General features: G+C 47.8%; 1 protein-coding gene across 1 annotated transcript in view; it reads left to right on the forward strand.

Moving 5' to 3' along the window:
• Nucleotides 1–24529, forward strand: part of Ak7 (adenylate kinase 7) — a 68168-nt gene that overhangs the window by 17658 nt on the left and 25981 nt on the right. Inside the window, exons 5-12 of the mRNA XM_032908386.1 lie at nt 3938–4048; nt 9793–9873; nt 11320–11408; nt 13241–13331; nt 15072–15149; nt 16273–16422; nt 18938–19066; nt 19861–19987. Coding sequence (XP_032764277.1) covers nt 3938–4048; nt 9793–9873; nt 11320–11408; nt 13241–13331; nt 15072–15149; nt 16273–16422; nt 18938–19066; nt 19861–19987 — 856 coding nt within the window. The remainder of the gene's footprint in view (nt 1–3937; nt 4049–9792; nt 9874–11319; nt 11409–13240; nt 13332–15071; nt 15150–16272; nt 16423–18937; nt 19067–19860; nt 19988–24529) is intronic.

A 24529-nucleotide genomic window follows, 5' to 3' on the forward strand; every position in this document is an offset into this window, starting at 1 on the left:
ACAGAGGCTCCCCACTCTGAGTTCCCAGAACCCCATTAAAGTCAGTCACATAGTGTGAGTGGTTGTCATCTCAGAGCTCCCGTGTGGACAAGCCTCCATGTCCCTGGAGGCTTGAGGACCAGCAGGCTGGGATGCTGGCTAACCAGAAACCAAAGAGGCCCTTTCTCTAACAAGGTGGACAGTGCGGACTGACACCCACGGTTGTCTTTTAGCCTGCACATGCAGGTCATGGCACCTGCATGTCCACACCCTCAGGTGAATATTTACACACCACCCACCTGTCTCGGTCACCTACACTCCTCAGCATGGCCCACAGCCCTGAGCCTCTGCGTGCTGCCTTCTTCATCTTCTCCCAGTTCCCACCACGGCTCCTGACATCTGGAGCAGGACCTCACGTAGCCCAAAATGGCTTGAATTCACCCTGCAGCCCAGGATGGCTCCGAGTCCCTGATCCTCCTGTCTACGCCTCTCCAGTGCTGAGTCCACACCTTCTCTTTTCTCTTCTTCCATTTTATTATCCACTCCAAATCCAGGCCTGGCTGAGTAGACTGGGATAGGATCTCATTTCCTCCACTGCAGCCTATATTTTCCCCACAGAAGCAATTTTTAATTCAAAAGCGTATCCTCCACTATGCTGGAGCTGCCTGTGAGACTCTCTCCTATTTTTTAGAAAGATTTACTTATTTATTACATGTAAGTTCACTGTTGCTGTCTTCAGACACTCCAGAAGAGGGCATCAGATCTCATTATAAATGGTTGTGAGCCACCATGTGGTTGCTGGAATTTGAACTCAGGACCTCTGGAAGAGGAGTCAGTGCTCTTAACCGCTGAGCCATCTCTCCAGCTCATCCTCTTTTTAAAAATATTTATTTATCTTGTTTATATGAATGCACTGTAACTGTCTTCAGACACACCAGAAGAGAGCATCAGATCCCATTACAGATGGTTGTGAGACATCATGTATTTGCTGGGAATTGAACTCAGGACATCTGGAAAAGCAGTCAGTGAGTGCTCTTAACCATGGAGACATCTTTCCAGCCCAAGAATCTCTCTTCTTAACTGAGCAAATTTGCAGATATGAAATACTGTCATTTGTGGGCTAGAGAGATGGCTCAGCTGTTAAAGTGTTTGGACAGCAGAAGATACCCACGCATGTATACCTGCCAACACACACACACACACACACACACACACACACAAATGCACAAAGAAGGGGAAAACCACTTTGCCATTCATATTTACACACCACACCCTTCTTGCATTGTTAGTTTTAATCTGTTTGTTATTTTTGTTGTTTCCAGATAGGCTTTCTTGTGTGGCCTTGGCTGTCCTGGAACTCACTCTGTAGACCAGGCTAGCCTAGAACTCAGAGATCTACCAGCCTGACCAAGCCAGCTCAGTCAGTCAACAGGTTCTCCAGCATAGGAGCAAGGATTAAAAGGAAAAAGACAATTAGATAAGACTGTAGCATGACCCCATCCAGTTCTGAGGCTGAGGCAGGTTTATTTTTTTCCTAATCTGCTTTTATACCATTTTAATTACATGCAAATAAAGTCATTTCTAGGTTAAGGAACAAGCAAGACAATAAATACAAATAGTCAAGGAACAAGCAAGTCAATAAAAAAGCCCCGTGATCACTGTTTCTAGGGGCTTATCAGGATGACCAAGATACCTGAGCCTACTTTCCTGTCCTAACCCAAAGTCAGATTCTTGCCTGAAGCCTGCTTCTTTGTTCTAACCTACTTCCTTGTCCTGACCCAATGTCAAATTCCTGCCAAGCAGCCCTGAAAGCTTTCCACACCAGCCTCTGCCTCCCAAGTACTTTTTTAAAGTTCCTGAATGCCCGTGACCATGGGTAAATTTCACCCTCAATTGATCATACAATAAATGTATTGTTTCTTTTCTATGGTTTGAGAGCAGGTCTCACTATATACCCCTTACTGGCCTAGAACTCAGATCTGCCTACCTCTGCCTTCTGAGTCCCGAGAGGAAGGCATGTGCACCACTCCCTACCCATGTCTCTGGTAATAATCCACCTCTTGTCTTGAACTGGTGCCTTTCTCAGTTTACAGTCACAGCTATACCCAAGTCCCAGGGACCCTAAAGACTATGAGGAGCCAATTCTGATGCAAACACACAAGGGTCTTTATTACAACGAGTCTGTGAGCCAGGGCTCTTGCCTCACCATAGCAGGGGGTCAGAAGTGAGAGCCTCAAGTCTAGGGTGCAGGGTATTTATTGTACTTACAGCAAACTTGGGGGGTTTCCATGAGGGTCAGCAAGTTAATATTTTAAAAACTGTATTTCTGGAGTAATCTTGAGGAACCAAACATGGGGGCAAAACCAGCTGACAGATAGGATGGCTAGGTTATCTGTTTTCTGCAGGACGTCTTAGGTTATCTATATGTATCTTGACCCTGCTGTTGTAGCGTGACTGGCTATTGCTTGTCATAGGATGTTTGCTCAAGTGGAACTTTGTGCACTCTCAAAGGCAGAGTTGGTTGGGCTTCACAACAGCACAGTTTAGAAGTTTCACACACCCTGGTTACTGCAGTCACAGAAGGAAGATCTGGTTCCTAGGGTCTCCAGGAACCAGATCTGTAAATATAAATTCAGAGCAGGTAGTTTATTGATATAAAATGGGCACGCTGGGGGTTGGGGATTTAGCTCAGTGGTAGAGCGCTTGCCTAGCAAGCGCAAGGCCCTGGGTTCGGTCCCCAGCTCCGAAAAAAAGAAAGAAAAAAAAAAATGGGCATGCTGTCCCATGACTATAATCCCAGCCTGAGGAGGCAGAAATTTGCTAAACCTGAAATTTGCAAGGAGAAACACACACCAAATTCACGATTGTCCAATTAAAGCAAGCTTTATTAAATGCTTTATTAAATACTGACAAGGAAGAGGGACAATGGCTAGGTTCGTACCTAGGACCCCCAAAGAACAGTGATGAATTATTTTAGTGGGGTGCTCACAGGGGGAACCCACAGGCTATACCTGCCACCATCCAGTCAGGGACAAGCATGCATCCTGCCTATTATGTGACCGAGTACATCCTGTGCAGTTGGGGCAACCAACCTTGTTTACTGAAGGGAAAACGCGTGACTTGATATTTTACCTGAGCAGCAGCCTCCAGCATCCCAGGATGTTACCTATCCTTGGGCAAGCCCGGCTTACAGGTTATCCTTAGCTTTGATGGAGGCAGGGAGAGCTAAAGTTCAGCATCAACTTCCTTTGAGTACTTACCAAATGCAAGGCCGGCCTGGGCAACCCGATACCCTACGTCAAAACAAACAAAACAAAACAAACAAAAAGCTTCCATTTTGGTTAGTATACACAGAGCTTCAGTTTGGTCTTGGAGCTTACAGCCATCAGTCTTTCTAACATTCAACATGCAACCCGCAGCTGCAAGAAAGACTGATTTCTGTGTATTGTCCCAAAGCTAGATCCTATCTGCTACCCAGAGCCTGTTGCCGCCCCCATGGTTCCCTTTGGTGGCTGCAGCCCAACCTGTACAATCAAGGACCCTGCCGGTCTTGCTCTCATTGGTTTTGAGGTCACATCAAAGTGAATCTCCTGGTCACCCCAAACCACAGCCCAGACGTGAAGAACAAGTCCTGCCCCACACAGCTCTGGAAGCCCAGCGTTTTGTTGTCTTTTAGAGAATCATTTTTGTCTCAGTCAGCACATAGGGATTGCACGTGTCCATGGGGTACGTTTCGATGAGTTCTGTAGAGTTCTTGTTAAGTCCAGCACTGTAAATATCTGTCACTTCCTTATGAGGACTGTTGGAGGTCCTCTGAGCCAGCTACTGGGAGATTCGCGGATCACTTCTTGGGAACCAGGTAGCGCCGAACTTGCATCGAGCCGGAAGGAACAGCTCCTTGAACAGTGCAGCCTCCCTTGGCTCTGGGGTATAGCTTTGCACCTTGTGTCTCCCCTAGGACGATAGCGAGGTTCCCTTCACCGAAGAGGATTATCGGCGAAGGAAACATCACCCCAACTTCCAGGACCACATCAACGCCGAAAAACTAGTCCTCAAGTTTGGAAAGAATGTAAGTCTGGACACAGAGACCACTGTGGGAAGGGGTCTTCGTGAGGTGGTGGACCCGGGCAATTCTCGCCTCTGCATACTCAGCCCTGACCCCTTCTCAGACCGCTTTTGCATGGCAAGGGTGCATTGCTACAACAGTGTGAACACCGTGGTTTATTTCCTCGTACACCCCCACGGGGGTGAGCTTTGGCTCAAGCAGTATTCTATCCTTAGGGAGTTCCTGGCCCAGATTAGGATCCAGCCCACTGACCTAAAAGCCCTATGTTGGGCCCCCGGCTAAACTCAGGATCTCTTTCATCCAGAGGTCTCGGCAAATAACTCAGTAGTGATGGGAAGGGAGGGACCACACGCCCGTGGTTCCACAAGTTCAAGGCCTGTCTGGGATCCAGGAAGGAGGTCTAGACCAGTTTGGCCACTCTAGGATAGGGACTGATAGGGTAGAGTGGGGCTGGAGAGATGGCACAGTGGTTAGGAGCACAGACCCAAGTTCAGTTTGTGGTTGAGATGGACCTAAGTTTAGTGAGCAGTAGCCATGGAGGCCCCAGCTCCAGGGGGTCTGATGCCGCTTGCATCTGGACTCATATGCACCCACCCCGCCTAATTAAAAATAAGTCTTTAGCCAGGCGGTCATGGTGCACGCCTTTAATCTCAGCACTCGGGAGGCAGAGGCAGAGCTCTGAGTTCGAGGCTAACCTGGTCTACAGAGCAAGTTCCAAGACAGCCAGGGATACACAAAAACTGTCTCAAAAAAAAAAAAAAAATATAAATTAAAAAAAAAAAGAGGAAAATATAGGTATGGGATAGACTAAGTGACAGGCAGCCTTGTGTGGCAAGGACCCAGGTTCAGTCCCCAGCACCCAACATTAAAGAAAAGTTACTATTGCAGCAACAATTTGTCATCTGTCAAATGACAGATGTATGGTGACTTCTACCAAAATAGATTATCGAGCGGCCTGTAGTACGTAAATAGTAACTGAGAGGCAAATCAGGGCTGGCTGAACGGCCTAACCTGGGAGGTGCTGAGCATTCCTCCTGCCGTGCTCAGATTCACATGTGTCCTCTTTAGAACTCTGAGGCTGGTGCTGCTGCCATCATCCTATTCAACCCAAGCCCAAGGTTCCACTGAATTAGAGACAGGGAGGAGAGGGGGACAGAAAGGAGGACGGGGAGGGGAGGGAAGGAGGGAGAGAGGGAGGTGGGGGAGAGCAGATTAAGTGATGACGGCTCTGAAGCGCCACCTTGTGGTTTCATAAGACATGACAACATATATTTCAAACATCAGTTCTGTCCCTGAAGAACCTGTGGTCTTGAATACACAGTGAGCATGAAACAGTTACAGAAACAACAGATTGTAGGGGTGTCGGATCATGCCTGCAATTCCAGCACCTAGGGAGGTGAGGCAGGAGGATGGTGCATCCAAGGCCAGCCTGAGCTACACAGTGAGACCCCCCTGACTCAAAAACAAACAAGCCCTAGGTTGTACATACATTTAATCCCAGCACTTAGGAGTCAGAGGCAGGTGGATTTGAGTTTGAGACCAGCATGGTCTACAGCAGAGCCAGTTCCAGGACAGCCAGGGATACATAGTGGGAGCCAGTCTCAAAACACCAACACCGACACAGCAGACAAACAGAGGGGAGAGAATTAGACATTCTACTTCAACTTTAGGGCAAACCTTATGCTGTGGAGTGGGCCAAGGCCTCAACCAATGAGACACGTCCTAGACTACAAAAGAAAAGGAGCATACCGGCTTACCTAATGTCTCCCAGCCCCACAGTCTGCTATTTGTTACAATCCACACCCTGTCAGTCACTCACATGCCTCACACACTAAATGAAGACGAATCCTCACACAGAAACCCAGTGTCTGCTAATCCAACAGGGGCCCATGTCCTCTTCACACCTTTGTTTATTATAGAAATATACTAATCATCCTTAACTCTAAATTTAAAAATTCATTGGAAAATCCCTTTTTAATTTTTTAATTTTAGTTTATGTGCACGAGTGTTTTGCCTAAATGTCTGCATATGTAATGCGTGTGTGCACATATGCACATGCGTGTATGTGCCAAGTGAGTCCCCGAGTGTGTAGAGGTCCAGGTGGTTGAGAGCTGCCAGGCAGGTCCAGCCCCGTAAAATCAGTTTTCTTTCTATTTGAAACTGTGTCTCACTAGGTAGTCCTAGCTGTCCTAGAACCCAGTATATAATCCAAGCTGGCCTTGAACAGAGAGCTCTGCCTGCCTGTGCTGTGACTACTAAGGTTAGAGGTGTTGCCAGTGCTTGGCCCCAAATCTGTTTTTCAAAGACAGAGTATGTCTCTAGTTTGCTATGTAGACCACTGTCTTGAATTTGCCTTAACCTTTTAAATTCTTAGATTCATGCATGTGCCACCAGGTTTAATTTTTTTTTGTTTTTTTTTAAAGATTTATTTATTCTATATAAGTACATTGTAGCTGTCTTCAGACACACCAGAAGAGGGCATCAGATCTCATTACAGATGGTTGTACATGTGGTTGCTGGGATTTGAACTCAGAACCTCTGGAAGAGCAGTCAGTGCTCTTAACCACTGAGCCATCTCTCCAGCTCCCAAGTTTAACTTTTAGAGAAAAAAAAAACTATCCTTTTTTTCTGCTTAATCAGTGTTCTTTTGCTCTGAGGAGACAACATGACCGCAGCAACTCTCACAAAGGAAAACATTTAATCAGGGCTGGCTTACAGTTTCAGAGGTTCAGTCTATGATCATCACTGGGGGGAGCAGGGTAACATCCAGCCAGGCATGGAGCTGGAGAAGAGGCTGAGAGGGCTACATTCAGATCCCCAGGTAGCAGGAAGGAGCAAGACATAGGGCCTGGCATGAGCCTTTGAAACCTCAAAGCCCACTTCTAGCGACACACTTCCTCCAGCAAGGTCTTGTGTCCCAGTCCTTTCAAATAGTGCCACTCCTCCTGAGCCTACAGGACAATCCATTTTCATTCAAAAACCACCCTCCTCCTTCTCCTCCTCTTCTTCCTTCTCCTCTTCCTCCTCCCTTATCCTCTCCCTCCCTCCCTCCTTCCTTCCTTCCCCCTGAACCTTTCAGTCCAGGTCTCAAACCTCGAGCCTCATGTGTACTTCCGCAGTACCTTGTTACTGTGCTTGACCCAGCCTATTTATTCGTTTGTTTGTTTGCTTTCCCTTATGAGATGGGGTTCACTGTGTAGCCCTGGCTGTGCAGGAGATAGATCCCTCTGAAGACCAGGCTGGCCTCGAGCTCTGAGGTCTACCTGCCTCCCAAAGGCAAGCATTACCACACCACTGCCCAGCTAATTGTAGATGAATACATTTTATGTATGTATGTATGTATGTATGTATGTATGTATGTATGTATGCATGCATGCATGTATGTACACAGTGTTCTGCCTGCATATATGCCTGCGTACCAGAAGAGGGCACCAGATCTCATTACAGATGGTTGTGAGCCACCATGTGGTTGCTGGGAATTGAACTCCGGACCTCTGGAAGAGCAGTCAGTGCTCTCAACCTCTGAGCCACCTCTCCAACTCGAATACATTTTTTTAAAAATCTCAGTAACTTTCCAGTCTAATCCATCCAAATCTATCTGAGAATTAGAACCAAGAAATATGTCGTAGGTTGGTTTTGTTGCCAGCCTGACACGAGTGAAGAGAGCCTCTCTGAAAGAGCTGTCTCAGCAGGATTGGCCTGAGGACATGTCTACTGTAGGCAGTGGCATCCCTAGGCTGATGTGCCCCAGCCCTCTAAGCTCACCGTGAGCCTGAGAGCAAGCCAGTAAGCAGCATTCCTCCATGGCTGCTCCTCCAGTTCCTGCTTCCTAACTTCCCTCCCATGATGCCCTCCTGTGACAGGAAGTGTAAGTCAGTTAACCCTCTCCTCCCCTAAGCTCGCCCCAGATGTGTATTGGTTAAGGTTTACCACAACAAAGAGAAGCAAACAGATACAGAACACGGCTTCACGCCCGCACAGTAGAATTATTTCTGATGTCTTTAGAATTGCCCTATTATCTGCATCTTACAAGACTGAACTCATAAAAGATTGCCGTGAGTCATGCTAGGTCGGCTGTGATTCTCTGTGCATTCTGTTTATGCACTGTCTGAACTCAATCAGCTACGGGTATCTCCCCCCCACTCTTTTTGGACATGGATCTTACCCCGTAATCCAGGGTAGCTTGGAACCTTAAACTGTGGCAATCCTGTGCCCCAGCCTCCCAAGTAAATTCTGGGAGTATGATCATAAGTCACTATGTCCAGCCAGGGCAACATCAACTTCAGCTACTACTACCACTACTACTACTACTGCTACTGCTACTGCTACTACTACTGCTACTACTACTACTACTACTACTACTACTACTACTACTACTACTACTGCTGCTGCTGCTACTACTGCTACTACTACTACTGCTACTACTACTACTATTAATTACTACTACCTCCTCCTCCTTTCCTCTTCTTCCTCTTCCTCCTTGTCCTCTTCTTCTTTTTTTTCCTCCGTCCTTCCTCCCTCCAGTGTGTACACATATGTATACTGCTACTACACAACACACACACACACACACACACACACACACACACACACACTCAGGAATCTCTCTCAAGTGAGGAGGATAGATCCCCACTGTGATTAAGCAGACTTCAGCAGTTCTGCTCTAGGCTGGGCACACTGAGTACACCGGCAGTCCATGAATGAAAGCTTCAGTGGGGTCAGAGGAACCAGGTCTGATGCCCAAGCAGTGGTGCCCAGCATGCTTTGCAGACCTGGGGTCCATCTCAAGCTCTGGAAAGCAATGTTAGGGAATGGAAAGAAACGTAGACATCACAGTGCGAACCATTCACTGCACTAAGCTCTCTGATTTTTCAGTGTCTTTCTGACACACCCAGGCTGGTCTGTCCACTGCATGGGCCCAAGTAATCTCCCAACCTTAGCCTCCAGAGCAGATTCAGCAAGCACATACCACTGAGCCTGGCTTGGTCACCACAAAGTATCATCAAGGCCACAGTGACTTCTCTGGGCAAAGTAAAGCATGTCTATCCATCAAAACTCTCGTACTGAGACCTGGTTCAGGATCTGGGGCCGTAGCTTAGATGGCAGCGTATTTACCCAACATGTACAAAGCCTTTGGTTTGACCCTCACCACCACATAAGCGAGGGCGGCAGCACAAGCTGTAATCCAGCACTCAACAAGGTTCATCCTCAGCAACATAGTGAGGGCAAGGCCAGCCTGGGCTACGTGAGATCCTGTCTCATAACCGAACAAAGCCCCCACCTGGTCCTGGGCTTCACAGTCATGTGAGCACTGGGGTGGGTGACTGAAGATCCTTCTGGAAGGACCTGTTTTCCTAGCCTCCCTTCTCCTCAGGGCCAACAGAGAGTTCACAGGTGTTTTCACAAGGAACAGCTCTGAATTAATTTAGTTCTTCATTCCCATTAAATTTCAGTGGTGGCTGGAAACAGTTCTGAATTGTGTGCAGTTTTCTCCTTCCCCAATAAGGGACCCTGTCTGTGCCCTAAGCAGTGCCTAACTAAAGAGCTCAGAAGAGAGGGCAGAGCCTGCAGCAGAGAGGGCAGAGCCTGCAGCAGAGAGGGCGGGGCCTGCAGCAGAGTGGGCGGGGCCTGCTGTAGTGTTTATTTAACTTACCAAGACGGCTTTAATATGACTAATGCTGTACCAATTTTCTCTCCCTCCCTCCCTCCCTCCCTCCCCCTCTCTCTTTGTATTTTATCTGTTTTAGGCCAAAAAGTTTGTAACTTATGTAGTCGCCTCAGGACTTCAGTATGGAGTGGAAGGAGGCATCTTACACGCATTTTTTAAGGTCTGGCCTTTCCAAGGACTAAATGAACTCTTCTTTCGTAATTATTAATTTAATTTCACTTTCAAAATATTTGTTTATTAACTGTCCAGTGTTCTGCTTGAATATATGCTTGCATGCCAGAAGAGGGCGCCAAGATCCCATTACAGGTGATTGTGAGCCACCATGTAGTTGCTGGGAATTGAACTCAGGACTTCTTAACCACTGAGCCATCTCTCCAGTCCTTAATTTCACTTTCAAGTTAGGTTACAAAGTAGCAACTTCCTCACTCATATCCTTGCCTTCATCCTGGCTCAGGAGCATTGATGATGATGATGATGATGATGATGATGATGTGTGTGTGTGTGTGTGTGTGTGTGTGTGTGTGTGTGTGTGTGTGTAATGTGTGTACCGGGGCCTGCACATGCCTCAGCTCCAGTACAGAGCTCAGAGGGCAGCATTGTGAAGTACCATTGTGTTAAGTGTTTACCCACTGAGCCATCTGTCAGCCCTCTCAGAGCATTCTCAAAAGTGTTTTACAAGGCAGGGGTGGTGTTGAGACTTGAGGTCAGCCTACAAGATAATGGAAAAGCCTGTCTTGAGGAAGAAAGAGAGAGGAGAGCAGAGCAGAGGGAAGGAGGGAAGAGGGGAGGAGAGAGAGGAGAGGGGAAGGGAGAAGAGGGAGGGGGAGGGAAGGGAGGAGAGGGGCGGGGAAAAGGGAGGAGAGGCCAGGGAGGGGAGGGAGAGGGGGCTTAGGAGGAGAGGGAGGGAGAGGGTTGGGTTCAGTCCTCAGTAAGTGGTGGAAGGAGAGAATCAGTTCCCACAGACCACCCTCTGACTTGCACACTGGTACTTGGACAGGCGCGGTTACACATACTCACTCCCTCACACAATAAAATTTTTAAATGGGTAAGAAAGTTCATAAACAGATCTGGCTGTCTTTTTACAAATGTGCTTTAATAAAAGGTGAAATTAAAAAAAAAAAAATGGAAGAGGAGATCAAGACTGAAACTCTGGTATGGTCCAGAGGCAGCATAAGGAGTCTCACTGTCACCTGGAGAGTCAACGCGGACAATGGAGGAGAATTCAGGATCTGGAGGATACCTGGGAATGGGAGGGAGACCCAGGAGGGACAAAGAGAAATGACAGTGTTGTCAATGCCCAATGCCAAGCAGAAAAGAACTTACTATCTGAAAAAAAAAAACCAAAAACCAAAAACCAAACAAACAAACAAAAAACAAAAAACAAAGAAACCCCAGGGTCAAATACTGCAGATTGTTAAAATGAGATCTAAGCGTTGACAACTAGAGTTTTATGGGGCTGGCTGGATGAAAGTCTGAGAGAAGGTGATCCAAGAGGACAGCCAGAGGCCAGGCGCGGTGGCATTTCTGGAGTCCTCTGATGACCTGAGGTGGGCTGCAATGGAGAAACACACTCCGGCCAAACGCCCCCTACCTGTCGCTCTTTCAGATGGCCTGGCTCGGAGAGATTCCTGCATTACCGGTGTTTGGAGACGGGAGCAATTGCATTCCAGCCATTCACGTTCTTGACCTAGCAGGGTAAGAAGCCTCCCAGAAATGTGACTGTCCTGGGTGATTAATATGCCTAATTCTTGTTCAAGTCACAGAGCCCAAACCCTCACACACATTATTATCTTATTCATTCTTCACAGCCCCACCATGCAGAAGGCCCTTAGCATCACCATTTAGCACCTGATGAAGCATTATCCCCGCCCCCACCACCACGGCTCAATACTTCCCACTTCCGGTCACGAGTGTAGCTTCGTCTCTCAGAGACCCCGTCAGCCGAGAAACAGCTCTGGGAAGGAAAGGGTTTGGGGTACACATGCTGGGCAACCCACCTCTTTTTCTCTTTGTCTCAGAGTGGGGTTGGGGGACCCAGCCACCCGAGTCCTGACCTGAGTCCCGCCAGTCCTTAGTATACAAAGACCCATTACAGGGTGGTTCCTTCTTATTATTATTACTTTTTAAAGACTTATTTATTATATAGAAGTACACTGTAGCTGTCTTCAGACACACCAGAAGAGGGCATCAGATCCCATTACAGACGGTTATGAGCCACCATGTGGTTGCTGGGATTTGAACTCAATACCTCTAGGAAGAGCAGTCAGTGCTCTTAACCACTGAGCCATCTCTCCAGCCCCTACAGGGTAATTTCTTTTCCTCTTCTGTTTTGCATTAAGGAAGGACTATGGGGCCCTTTCCCCTTACAGTTACACCTTCTTTCTTTCTGAAGATTATTCTGAAGACAGATCATATACCAGAGGAAGGAGAGCCAGAGGCTACAATCCTCTGCGACGTTGACATGAAATAGATGTGAAATGAACATTTACTACTATTGCTTCTTCTCTCCTTTCCAGGGCTGGGGGTAGAGCCCAGGTCCAGGCATGGGTTAGACGTTCACTCTACCATGAGCTGAACGAAGCTTTAGATGTACACATTTTAATTTCAGTTTACTGAAAAAAAAAAAAAAGCTAAGACTACAGTAGAACTGACAGGCCGCTGCAGTGGACTTCCAACCCCTATTGTTTCCAGAAATACGATGATCCCAACATAAGATGGGGACAGTCACATCAGCTGTCTGACACGAGTATTGTCCTCATTGTTGATCACCGACACAGCTCACCTCTGCGTGACTTCCTTAAGACAGTTGCCAAATCTAGAAACTGTGTCTCTCTTTGCAAATCACTGACCCGGAGCACAGTCGGTGAGATTCATGTGAGCCACGGGGTGGACAAGCCTTCCTGATGTGAGGCCAGAGTCAGGTCCTCTTCTTGGAGTTGGGAACTGTATACTTAGAAACCAGGTCCCATCTGGGCTCATGGTCCTGTTAATGATAGTTACCGAGGAGGCTGAGGCAGGAGGATCAAAACTTCAGGGCCCACCTTGGTTCCAAAGCAAGTATAAAGCTAGCCTGGGCAATTGAGTGAGATTCTGCCTCAAAATAAGTAAGTAGAAAAGAGAGCTGGGTGTGTGGTGGTCAGTGGTAGGTGCCTGCCTAGCTCGGACAAGGCCTTGAGCTCAACCGAGAGGTCAGAATATTAACAGTGACTGCAACAATAACAAGATAAAAAGTGAATCAAAGAAATAGAAAAATAAGTCACAAAGAAAACAGGTTCGAGACCCAAATGTATCTGTTTTCAAACCTGACTGTCTTTGCCTGGGGTTCTTCAGTCTGGGACATGTCACCCAGCTTTTTCATCACCTCCCCACGTCATCTGTAGACAGCAGATGTAGCCCCGCCCCTGATCTTGGTGGAGCATAAGTGAGGCCCCTTATCAAAGTGCCAAGCACCTCCCCGGCCTGGGGGAAAGGGGCTGAGGTCCGGTTATCTCCTTTCCTGCCTGGTTATTGTGCTCTTTGCTCTACAGAGTGATCCAGAACGTCATAGACCACGTGCCTAAGCTTCACTACCTGGTAGCTGTGGACGAGTCTGTCCACACCCTGGAAGACCTGGTCAAGGTATGACAGGCAGTCCGCGTCCTCATATCCTGATGGGCTAGCTTGAGATGCTGTACCCCTGGATGCTGGTTACTGACTTTCTGTGCTAGCTGGGATGGGGAACACATAAAATAAAATGTCCTTAAGCCTCAAACTGTCTATCTGTAACTGCAGCCTAAGCGTTGGGAAGTTACTCCCCAAAAGACCTTTGTCTAATATGAGCATGTAAGAAAGCAAGAAAGGCCCCCATTGAGTCCACGCTGAGGGAACAAAGGTCATCATTGACGGCAGGATGGAATCTGTGACACTTGGCCTGCAGGACTGATAGAGAGGGTCACTCAACCCACAGGCACTTTTAGGCTCTCTAGACAGGGGTCAGGCAGCCTCAGATAACACAGCCAGCCCCCAGTCCAGCTGGCCTGGCTGCTGTGGCCCGCTCTGGCCCTCACTTGGCTCCTCTGTCAGGGTCTTCCTCTGTAGCCTTCCGGTCTCCCTCTCACATTCCTTTCAGACCAGGCGTCTCCAACCACGCTTTAAAAGTTTATTACATTCATTTAGTGTGTGTTATGCACGCACACCGTGCCGCACTGCACATGTAGAGGTCAGAGGACAACTCTCCGGGGTCGGCTTTCTTCTTCCACCGGGTGGATCCCAGGGAATCCATCCGACTCAGGTTACCAGGACTCGGTTGCAAGACCACTCACACACCCAAAGTGGTGTCTCCTCCGTGTACCTTAGTCTGTACTGATTACTGTAACAAAATGTGTGAAGCAGGCAGGACAGGGACCATGAGACTATGTTGCTCATGTTTCTGGGGTGGGAGGTACAAAGTCCAAGGTCAAGCGTTGGCGGATTTGGTGGCTGTTGAAGGCCTGCACCTCACATGGGAGAAAGAGACAGGGAACCCTCGGGATTCTTTTCTGAGGGCACAGCCCTCCTTCACAGGAATTCCACCATCATGAACCAGCAGATCACCATCTGACACCTTTACCTGGAGGGTTAAAATTTCAATGTGTGAATGAGGAAGAAGAGGGCACAAATATTCAGAATGCCTCAAGATAAAATTACTGGCAAGTTTGTTGATAGAACTAATCTGCTTTTATTCTTAATTCATGAGTTCGGGCAATGGGAGCCCCCACTGAGCTATGGTAGAGTAGTAGGATTTGAAGGTGGTCACCCCCACCCCTGTGCCTCCCGAACACACACATCGACTCACCCGCCCCCACTCAAAAACAAAGAAAACTTGTCTAGGCAGTGTCAGGTCTTTCCTAATCATGTCCTTTTTCCCATCTAAGGGTTAAAACAAAAGGAATTTCCAGTTTTCAGGAGAGAGAGAAAAAAGGTCTGCTGTGGCATTCGTCCCTCAGAGTATGTGGGAAGCAGCCTTCGGTTTGCCTATATGACCCTTAGCCTGAGGTCCTCCATTTTGTTTTGATCTGGTCTGCTGGAACTCAGGGCAGGAGCTCAGTCTAAAACAATGGGCTCTCTTCTTCACATGTGTCTAACTTGTCCAGCTGCAAACATTCCACAGGGCTGTGATCTGTGCACATGACTGCCTCCTTCCTGGACCTCGGTGCCTGAGGGCAGAGACCCAGCCTTGCTCATCTCTGCTTCCGGGTGTTTGCAGGACATGTGAGGGTATGATGTGTGTACTGTTTTCAAGATGTCTCAGCATGTGTGCTTGGTCACGCTCCCATTCTCTTGAGTCTTATGTCAAACCTTGTAAACAAACCGAATAATACCTCTGTTTCTCCCTAACAGTGCATCAGCAAAAATACCGGCCCTGGAAAAATCCAGAAAGTACCCAAAGAAAATGCTTTCCTGACAAAGGACTTAACGGTCAGTATAAGGAAAAACGTTGTCTTCAAGAACTGTTTCCCTAAATAATATCGAAAAGGCAGAGTGGGATGGGCGGGGTTGCGCGTTAGAGAGTTTTTTCCTCCAGACTTCTTTGGGAGGATTAACCGTGAGACTGCATTATTTTAAAAGTAAATGCAGGCTAGTGTAGCAGTGAGTGTTTGTAACCCCCACACCCAAGGCCGAGGCAGAAGGATCAGGAGTTCAAAGACATATCATCAGCTAGCCTGGGCTATCTGAGACCCTGTGTCAAACAAACAAACAAAATAATGACAAAATATATACATTAAATAGTCAAAATATTTTAAAGGGCAGGGCCAGGCTTGATGGGCATATAGCTACTAGGGAGGCAGAGGCACGAGGATCTGACTCCAAGGCCAGCCTGGGCAACTAAATGAAACCCTTTATCAAAATAAAAAAGGCTGGGGAGTTAACTCAGTGGAGTGCTTGCCTAACACATGTAAGGCATTGGCCATTATCCAGCACCACACAACAGAAGGAACGTTTCAGAGAGGCTAAGGGCAGAGCTGAACTGCAAAGCACTCTCTTAGCATATCCAAGGCCCTGGATTTCCTTGCCAGCATCGATGGTGGGGTGGCGGCAGGGATAGACGTGGTGGTATATTCCTGTGATCCTAGTACCTGGGGATAGGAGCCAGAATTGTCAAGGGTCTAAGCTACAAAGTGACTTCAAGGCTAACCTGAGCTCCGTGAGTCCCTGTCTTAGAATGGAAAGGAGAAATGAATGCTTGGAGAGGCAGGGGGCAGGGCTGGAAAAGAGCCTTAGTTTGGAGTTCAGCATCTTACTCTTGAGCTGTTTGTCCAATCAAAAGAAAAATGAAAGCTGTCTGCTCTAGGAACAGATTTGAAGAGCCTTTAAATTATCTCAGGGCTGGGACTGTAGCCGATTGGCAGAGTATAGGTGAACCCCTCCACCTTCAGGACAGTGATGACACAGGAATGAAAAGCAGATGCTCTGTGGACACTTAATGCCGGGCCGATTGACTTCCCTGCTCAGTGTACACACTGGCTTTCCTTACCAAGGGTAGCGACTTTGATCTGCAATGGCTGTGGGATGATAACAGACACTCTCTCCCTGCCCTCAGCAAGAGCATCTGGACCAATTGCTGGTCAACCTGAGGATGGAAGCCCTCTTTGTGAAGGAGAACTTTAACATCCGCTGGGCCGCCCAGACGGGATTCGTGGAGAACATCGGCAGCATCCTCAAAGAGTACAAGCAGAGCCGAGGACTGTTGGTACCCGCCGCCCCTTTCTGTTTCTGTTTCTCAGAGTCCTTAGAGCCCACCGCTGGCGCCTCTGTCCCAGCGGGAGGCTTTCCATGTTAAAACGTCTGAGCACGTGGTTCACGTTTGACGTGTTTCTCGGGTCTTATAATTTGCACGTGCGTTGCATTAAAACTTGTAAGCCAAATGTAAGAACAATTAAAAGTGAACATCGACCATAACAAACTGGTCCATATAAGCAAAGGGGTAGATTGTTATTCTGCCTTTAGTCCTGGATAAGGCCAGCCTGCCCCAGGATGCAGGATTCACTCTTGGTGTGGGGACAGAAGAGGCGTACCAACCAGCCTGCTCAGATGACAGCTAGGCCTCACGCTGGTGACTACAGCAAGCCCATCTAGGGATCCAGCATGGCCCTATCCTGCCTCACCACTGCCCCGACATCTTGGTACTCACCTATCACCCCTCACCAGACAGGAACAGTAACTCCCCACACCAGATCCACTCCAGTGTTCACGCTTATCACACGTGTCCAAGACTACCAATGGCTGCAAAATTCTGGGTGAAATTATGTGTTCTTTAGGCATATGACACAACCAGTGGAGATTCTCTCCATCACTGTGGCTTTAGAGTACAACTTGCAAAATTCCAGGCCACAGTTTCGCAACTCTTTGGAGGAAATGGTCGCTTGTCGTTGATATTTTTATTTGTTTGATGGAAGGACTTGCTATGAATGCTGTAGCACCTTAAACATTCAGGCAAGCCTGCCTGCCTTCCCTCCCCCTCTTCTTCATTTTGTTTTAAAGACGAGATCTTGTACTGTAGTCCAGGCAGCCTTGAACTCGCCAACCTCCTCAAACAGGAAAAGGCAGTGGACTTTTTTGCTTGTTTGGTTGTTTGGTTTGGGGTTTTGGGTTTGGGAGACAGGGTTTTGTTGTATAACGAGCCCTAGCTATCCTGGATTTACTCTGTAGACCAGGCTAGCCTTGAATTCATAGAGATCTGCCTGCCTCTGCCTCCTGAGTGCTGGGATTAAAGACATGTGCCACCATACCCGTTGCAAAAGTAGTGGTTTTAACAAAATGATCAAAAGGGAGAAGCAAGTTGTTCACAAGTTCAAGGCTAGCCAGGGCTGTATAATAAGCACTTGTCTGAAATAAATAGATGATAAATAGAAAGATAGATAGATCATTTTTTTAAAATCAAGATAAATTAACTTTAAACTACTGAAGACCAATTTCAGTCTAAAGACATCTAAGTGACAATGTAGCACTCTGTGTCCTGAACCATAAATTCTTGTGTCTTCATAAGAATCGTCCAGGACAGATGTAACTGGTGTCATAGAAAGCCTAGATACCCTAGTTCCTGGGTACACGTTCTCTCTCTGTTTCTGTCTCTGTTTCCTCTCTCTCTCTCTCTCTCTGTCTCTCTCTCTCTCTGTCTCTCTCCCTCTCTCCCTCTCTCCCTCTCTCCCTTTCTCCCTCTCTGTCTCTCTCTGTCTCTCTCTGTCTCTCTCTCTCTGTCTCTCTCTCTCTCTGTCTCTCTCTCTCTCTCTCTCTCTCTCTCTCTCTCTCTCTCTCTCTCTCTCTCCCCTCTCTGTCTTTTCATTGTTGTTTGGTTTTAGATTACATAGAGCACACCCTGGCTTGTTTGGCTTGTTTCTCTCTAGTTTGTTGAGCCTGGCCTTGACCTTATTATCCTCCTACCTCCACCTTCCAAATCCTGGGATTACTAGGATGTATCACCACACCCAGCATCCTGAGCATGGCTTCTGGAGTTCTGTATTCTCCACGGGCCCAGGTCAGAGGACTGATGCTTTTAGATTCTCGTGGAATGACTGGCTCTTAGCTACCTCGAAAGGGGTCGGGCATCTTCGGGATGATGGGGTAGCAATCAGAGTGGCAGGGTGTCTTAGTTTAGGTTTCTATTGTTATGAAGAGACGCCATGACCATAGCATCTCTTATAAAAGCAAACATTGGGGTTGGGGATTTAGCTCAGTGGTAGAGAGCTTGCCTAGCAAGTGCAAGGCCTTGGGTTTGGTCCCCAGCTCCGAAAAAAAAAAAAAAGAACCAAAAAAAAAAAAAAATAAAAGCAAACATTTCATTGGGACTGGCTCACAGTTTTAGAGGTCCAGTCCATTATTGTCATGGCAGGAAGCACGGCAGTGTGTTGGCAGACATGGCGCTGAAGAAGGAGCCCAGAGTTCTACATCTGGATCTGAAGGCAGAAGGAGACTGTGACACATTGGCCAGACTGGAGTTTATAAGATCTCAAAGCCTGCCCCCCAGTGACACACTTCCTCCAACAAGGTCACACCTATTCCAACAAGGTCACTGCTCCCTAGTACAACTCCCCTCACATACATGAACCTATGGGGGCCATACCTATTCAAACCACCACAGATGGAATAGTCTGGTTGAGTCGCTGAAGTCAGAGTAAAGGGTCCAGAGACCCGGAAAAGAACATCCCTGAAGTAACACCCCTTCTGGCTCCAAAAGCCCTAAGAGATATATTGTCTGTTCTCTTCAGCCAATCAAGATCTGCATTCTTGGTCCTCCTGCTGTGGGAAAATCCAGCATCTCTGGAGAGCTGGTCAAGTACTACAAACTGCACCACATCAAGATAAAGGATGTGATTTCCGAAGCCATAGCCAAACTGGTAACACGCCCAGCTTCTTCTCTGGGGTTCTGCCTCCAGCCCATCCCAAGAGCTTCCCGTCCTCTCCCTCTGGGCTGGAACACTTTTAGTTTAATTTAGTTTTAAAAGTTATATTTTGGGTTGGGGATTTGGCTCAGTGGTAGAGTGCTTGCCTAGGAAGCGCAAGGCCTGGGTTCGGTCCCCAGCTCCGAAAAAAAAAAAAAAGTTATATTTTTCTCAGTCTTGTATCAGACTATCTACTACCTTTTATAAAAAAAAAAAATTGTTAGGAGTGGTATAAACAAGGTATGCTTCTGTAAGTAATTGTGAAAGGTCATTTTAGGGGGTGCTAGGAACGGAACCCAGGGCTTTGTACAAGCTAAGCGGGTGATGTACCATACGGCTACACCCCAGTCAAAAAATCTTGAGTTTTATAAAATGCATTTCCCTCACGTAAGGTACAAACTAGGTATCGGAGAGATAGCTCAGTGGTTAAGAACACCCACTTATAACCACTTATAGTGAGACCCTGCCTCAACTTAAGGGAAAATGGATGAAAATAAATCTTAAAAAAACAGACACAATTGGTGCCTTGGAGAGTTGGTGACTCCTGGGTGGTGGTGGAATATAGTTCTGTTCTCCTAAAAGTAGAGTTAAGGAAAACCTTAAGGCCCCCATCCATCTTGGGAGACCCACAGGTCCCGCAGATTTTTGCGTTATGTCGGTGACTCCCAAAGTAGGCTTTTTCCAGGCTCACGAGCCAGATGGCCCTCAGTGCCAGGCACAATCAACCTGATTACCCCCGTGGCATACAGGAGGCGATTGTCGCACCCAAGGAGACAACGGAAGAAGAGGAAGGTGAAGAAGAGGAGGAGGAAGAGAACGTGGAGGACGCCCAGGAACTCCTTGATGGCATCAAGGAAAGCATGGAGCAGAACGCAGGTGATGCCCAGAGAGCCGGGGAGCGCTGGGGAGTGAGAGCTGAGCCAGGCTAACAGGAGTCAGGCTGACAGGAGCGGCTAGAGCTTCCGCTCTGGTTCTAAAATGCTGTCCGCAGGCTGGAAAGATAGCACAGTGGTCAAGGGCTTTAGCTTGCTTTTCCAGGGGAGCCCAGTCACATACACAGTGACCCCACGTATGTCACAACCTATAACTCTAGCTCCAGGGATCTGATAACTTCTGGACTGCACAGGCACTGCCCTCACGTGTGCTAGTGTGTGCACAGTGTGTGCAGACACACACATACAAATAAAAACAAAAATAAAATCTTCTGTTGACGCTTCCTGTGCTGCAGAAAATAGAATAACAACAAGATAGATAATCCATTAGCTCATTTCCCAGAAAAATAATTTGGTGACTATCCGATAATTTCCTAATTTAAAAACTAAATCAGGAGTTGGCAGGGTAGCTCTGTGATAGAGCAGTTTCTTAGTGTTCTCAAGGCCCTTGCTGTGAATGGCAGCATCGCCAGCACATGATCTTACTTTAACACAGAGAGTCTAACTTCGCACATAAACCAAGCTGCTCTGGGACTCCCTCTTCGTCAGGCTCTCAAGTGGCTTCCTTGCTTTTGTCTCGTCTCCCTTACTCTGCTCTTGTCAGTGGCTATTTCTGATGCCCCGGGATTGTGTGGGGGCTAAGTAGACACTAGGTAACAAGGACACAGTGTCCTCAGATGGCAGAATGCACTGGAAGCTTGGGAATCTACACCCAGACCCTAATGAAACAAGAGGGTTCCAGCACAGTCAGCTCCCACTACCTGCCCCGGAGGTAATGGCATCTGTGCAAAGGCAGGAAAGGGTTTGTGTCACAGTGGCCCTTCGGGGGCAGATAGAGAATGAACCGCTCATCATCAACTACTGACATGACTTCATAGTGAGAGAGAAGACCAGGGCTGGGTGAGGGGTGTGCATGCTTAAGCAGTCTTGGTCACCATGTGACCCAGCAGAGTGTCCCGATCTACATTCTTTAGGACACAATGGAGAGATCTTTGTCCCCAGAGAGACAAGCCCATTCCCACAAAATAGTGGTTTGGACTTTGGGGCAATCCATGAAGACCGTTTGTGAGGTTCTGCTGTTTCCAAATCCAAGGTGACTGCAGGCTCAGGACAACCACTGTTATCCTTGTGTCCTCAGTCTGGGGGGGGGGGTGACACGTGGGGAGATTAGCATGGCCGTAGAGGAGCTCTGGGAGCAGTTTAACAAGCCTGTTTACAGAGCTCAGTGGGAGTCTGCCCAGAGGACAGAGGACAGAGGACAGAGCAGACTCTGGTTCCAGCCCTTAAGTGTCGTCACATCCCTTGGCCTTTTAAGATCTTTGGTCTGCCTAGTCTCTCTCTAGTCCAGGTTACCTCTTTCCTCTTGTCATAGACCAGCCTGATCTGGAAGAGAGTAGGTTTGAACATACATGCCTCAGTGTAACCAGCCGAATCTAGTCCTGTTTCTGCCTCGCTGTGTCCCTGAGGAAATGAAGTTTAAATAGAGATTTCCCCAAGGGGAATGGGGCCGAAACAGAAAACAGGCTAATATTTGAGGACACAGTGAGGCCTCTGCCTTGCCCACGAGACCTATGGGGACGATAGTCCGGTTTTGGGATCTGATACAACCCTGGCTTTCCGCACAGCTGTTGCTCTCTACCGCCTTAGGGAGGGGAGGGACATTCCTCAAGATAAAGCATTCCACAGGAAGGAACTATGAAAAGAATCTGATGAGTGGAATGTTTAGGGACAGTAGGGACATTATGGCTGGGGTTTCAGCTGGGGTTTAGGAGCCCAAACAGGGCACAGTGAACTCTGCAGGTTCTAAAGAAGAGGCCTTGCCCGTCCCATACTCAACCTAGAGAGTGAGACCTTGTCTCTATATTGGTTCGTTTTGGTGTTTCAAGATAGGGTCTCTTGTGTAGCTTAGTCTATCTTCAAACTCACTCTTCTGCCATGACCTCTCCTAGTTGGCACCCCAATACACACCCCAACTTCCCACAAAATTAGAGGTATTTATCTGCTCTTCTCTTACGCTAGAAAGATCTTCAGTTTCTCAAGTATGATGATTAGTTTTAATTGCCACAACCTAGAACCACCTAGGAGGAGAGTCCTAATTAGGGATTCCCTAGTTAGGGATTCCCTAGATCAAGTTGGGCTGTGGATATGTCTGTGGAAGACTGTCTCGATAATTAACGCAGGAAGACTAGGCCCACTCTGGGTGTCGTCATCCCTTAGGCAAGGGGCCAGGACCACATAAGCTTAGAGGAAGAGCTAAGCATGCATGCATTCATTGCCCTTTGCTTCTGACTGTGGATGATGGATCTAGCTTTTTAGCCCTTCCCACTTTGGTTTCCCTGCACTGATGAACCATTAACCTGTAATCGTGAGCCCAAATAACCGTTTTCCCCTACATTGCTTTTGCCATGATATTTTAATCACAGCAACAGAAACGAAACTAGGACATCAAGCTTGTCCACAAATCCCTCCTGTCCGTGTTTACTTGAACTGAGAACATGAACCTTGAGTATGTTTGAACAGAACAAGACCTTTGAACCTTCTGCGGGGACAGGTGTCCAGCACACCTGGGGAGCTCACCCTTCCCTCATGTGACCCTCTCAGTTCCAAGGTCTCCAGCAGCGCCAGTTTCCCAGCCCCACGGGGAGGTCCGCCACGGCCCTGATCAGAGCTCCCACCCCCATCTGCCCTTCAGCCAGAATGCCTTAGCTATGAGTTCTCTGTGCTCACTGGGTTCGCCTGCGTCAACAGAGCTGAGTCTGCCTGGTGGGGCTTCTCTGGGAGTTTTGTACTAAGAATGGAGAAATCTTCACGGTCCTTTCCACTTCGTATTTTCCCTGAGCACAGGGCACTGGAGCTTCTGGGCTTGGCAGCTACTTTTCAACCCCATTTTTGTAATTACGAACTCTGGTTAAGAGCGACATTTTAATTACTATCAGTACTGGAAAAGGTAGACTGAAAGTTAAAGAGAGGAAAACCAGGATTGCGATTTAAAAGCTGTGACCTGTTGGGCTTCACTCGCTCATTATAAAGCAGACAAGTCCGGCTCTGTGGAAAGCCCCGTGGGAATGCCTCAGGTACTGAAGGAGACTGAGAGTTCCAGGCAGCCTGGGGTTAATAAAGAGACCCTGTCTGAAATCACAAAAGGAGGTGGGGAGATGGCTCACAGGACACAACTTCCTGCTGCTCAACCCGAGGGCCTGAATTGAGATGCCTGGCACACACATCTGTAGCCCCAACCCTGGGAGGGTGTCAGGCTGGTGACAGGTGGATCCCTAGAGCTGACTGGCCAGCCCCATACCTACAGTAGGGACCTCCAGGCTCAGCGAGAGTCCCTGCCCCAAAATCTAAGCTGGAAAGCAGAACGTGGCGGTGCTTGCCTTAAATCTCGCACGCTGCAGGCAGAGGCAGGTGAATCTCTGAGTTTGAGGCCAGCCTGGTCTACATAGTGAGTTCTGGGATAGCCAGGGCTATGAAGAGAGACCCTGTCTCAAGAAGATAAAAATCAGGTGGAGGGGATGGAGCGATGGCTCTACAGAGAAAAGCGCCTGTTGTTGTTGCAGAGGTTGTGGGTTTGATTCCTAGCACCCACATGGTGACTCGCAACCATCCACAACTCTAGTTCCCGGAGAGACAGTGCCCTCTTCTGACCTTCTCAGGCACCAAACATGCAACTTGGTGCACAGACACACACATGAGCAAAGCACTCACAACAAATAAAATACATTCACGCAGGCAAAAACACCTATACACGTTAAAATAAATATCTCTTTAAATAAAAATTATACCTGAGTTGCTGATGGTCATCTGCTGCTATGTGAGCGCTAGAGGTTTAAAAATCAGGGTTCTTTGGAAGAGCAGCCAGTACTCTTAACTGCTGAGCGTCTCTCCAGACTCCAAAATAAATGTTGGTTTTGATCTTGTTTTAAAATACAATGTATAGGAAAGCATGCGAAACATGGAGGTTACCGTTTACATTCTATTTGAGAGGCCTTCGTTAAGCAGATTTTTGGTGCTCTTGTCACAAGAGATGAGGGAACTGTTTATCTGCTTCTCTCTGGTTACCGTCCTATTTCCTCCATACACTGTACTGTGACCCTCAAATGAACATTGTAACATGTATCCCTGAACAAGTAAGCATAAAGGGTCAGTCCCCTGTCTCAGAGCTCAACATTGCCCAAAGTCACGGGAGGCAAGCATTGTCTAGAGAAAGGCACGTAGCCAATCCCTTAGTGTACCTCTCTCTATTTCTTTTCTGTTGCTGTCATGAAACTCCATGACCAAGGCAACTTATACTTTACTTGGGCTTCCAGTTCCAGAGTGAGAAGAGTCCCTCTTGGGGACTCTTGGGAAGCATGGCAGCAAGCAGTCTGGCAGCCAGAGTAGGAAGTAGGGGGCTTAGATCTTCAGATCCAAGCATGAAGCACAGGGAGACCAAGGAGCCCACACTCCATCATGTACTCCCTCCGTCGAGGCAGCACCTCCTAAG

The sequence above is a fragment of the Rattus rattus genome, chromosome 7 (assembly GCF_011064425.1).
Source record: "Rattus rattus isolate New Zealand chromosome 7, Rrattus_CSIRO_v1, whole genome shotgun sequence".
Taxonomy (NCBI): domain Eukaryota; kingdom Metazoa; phylum Chordata; class Mammalia; order Rodentia; family Muridae; genus Rattus; species Rattus rattus.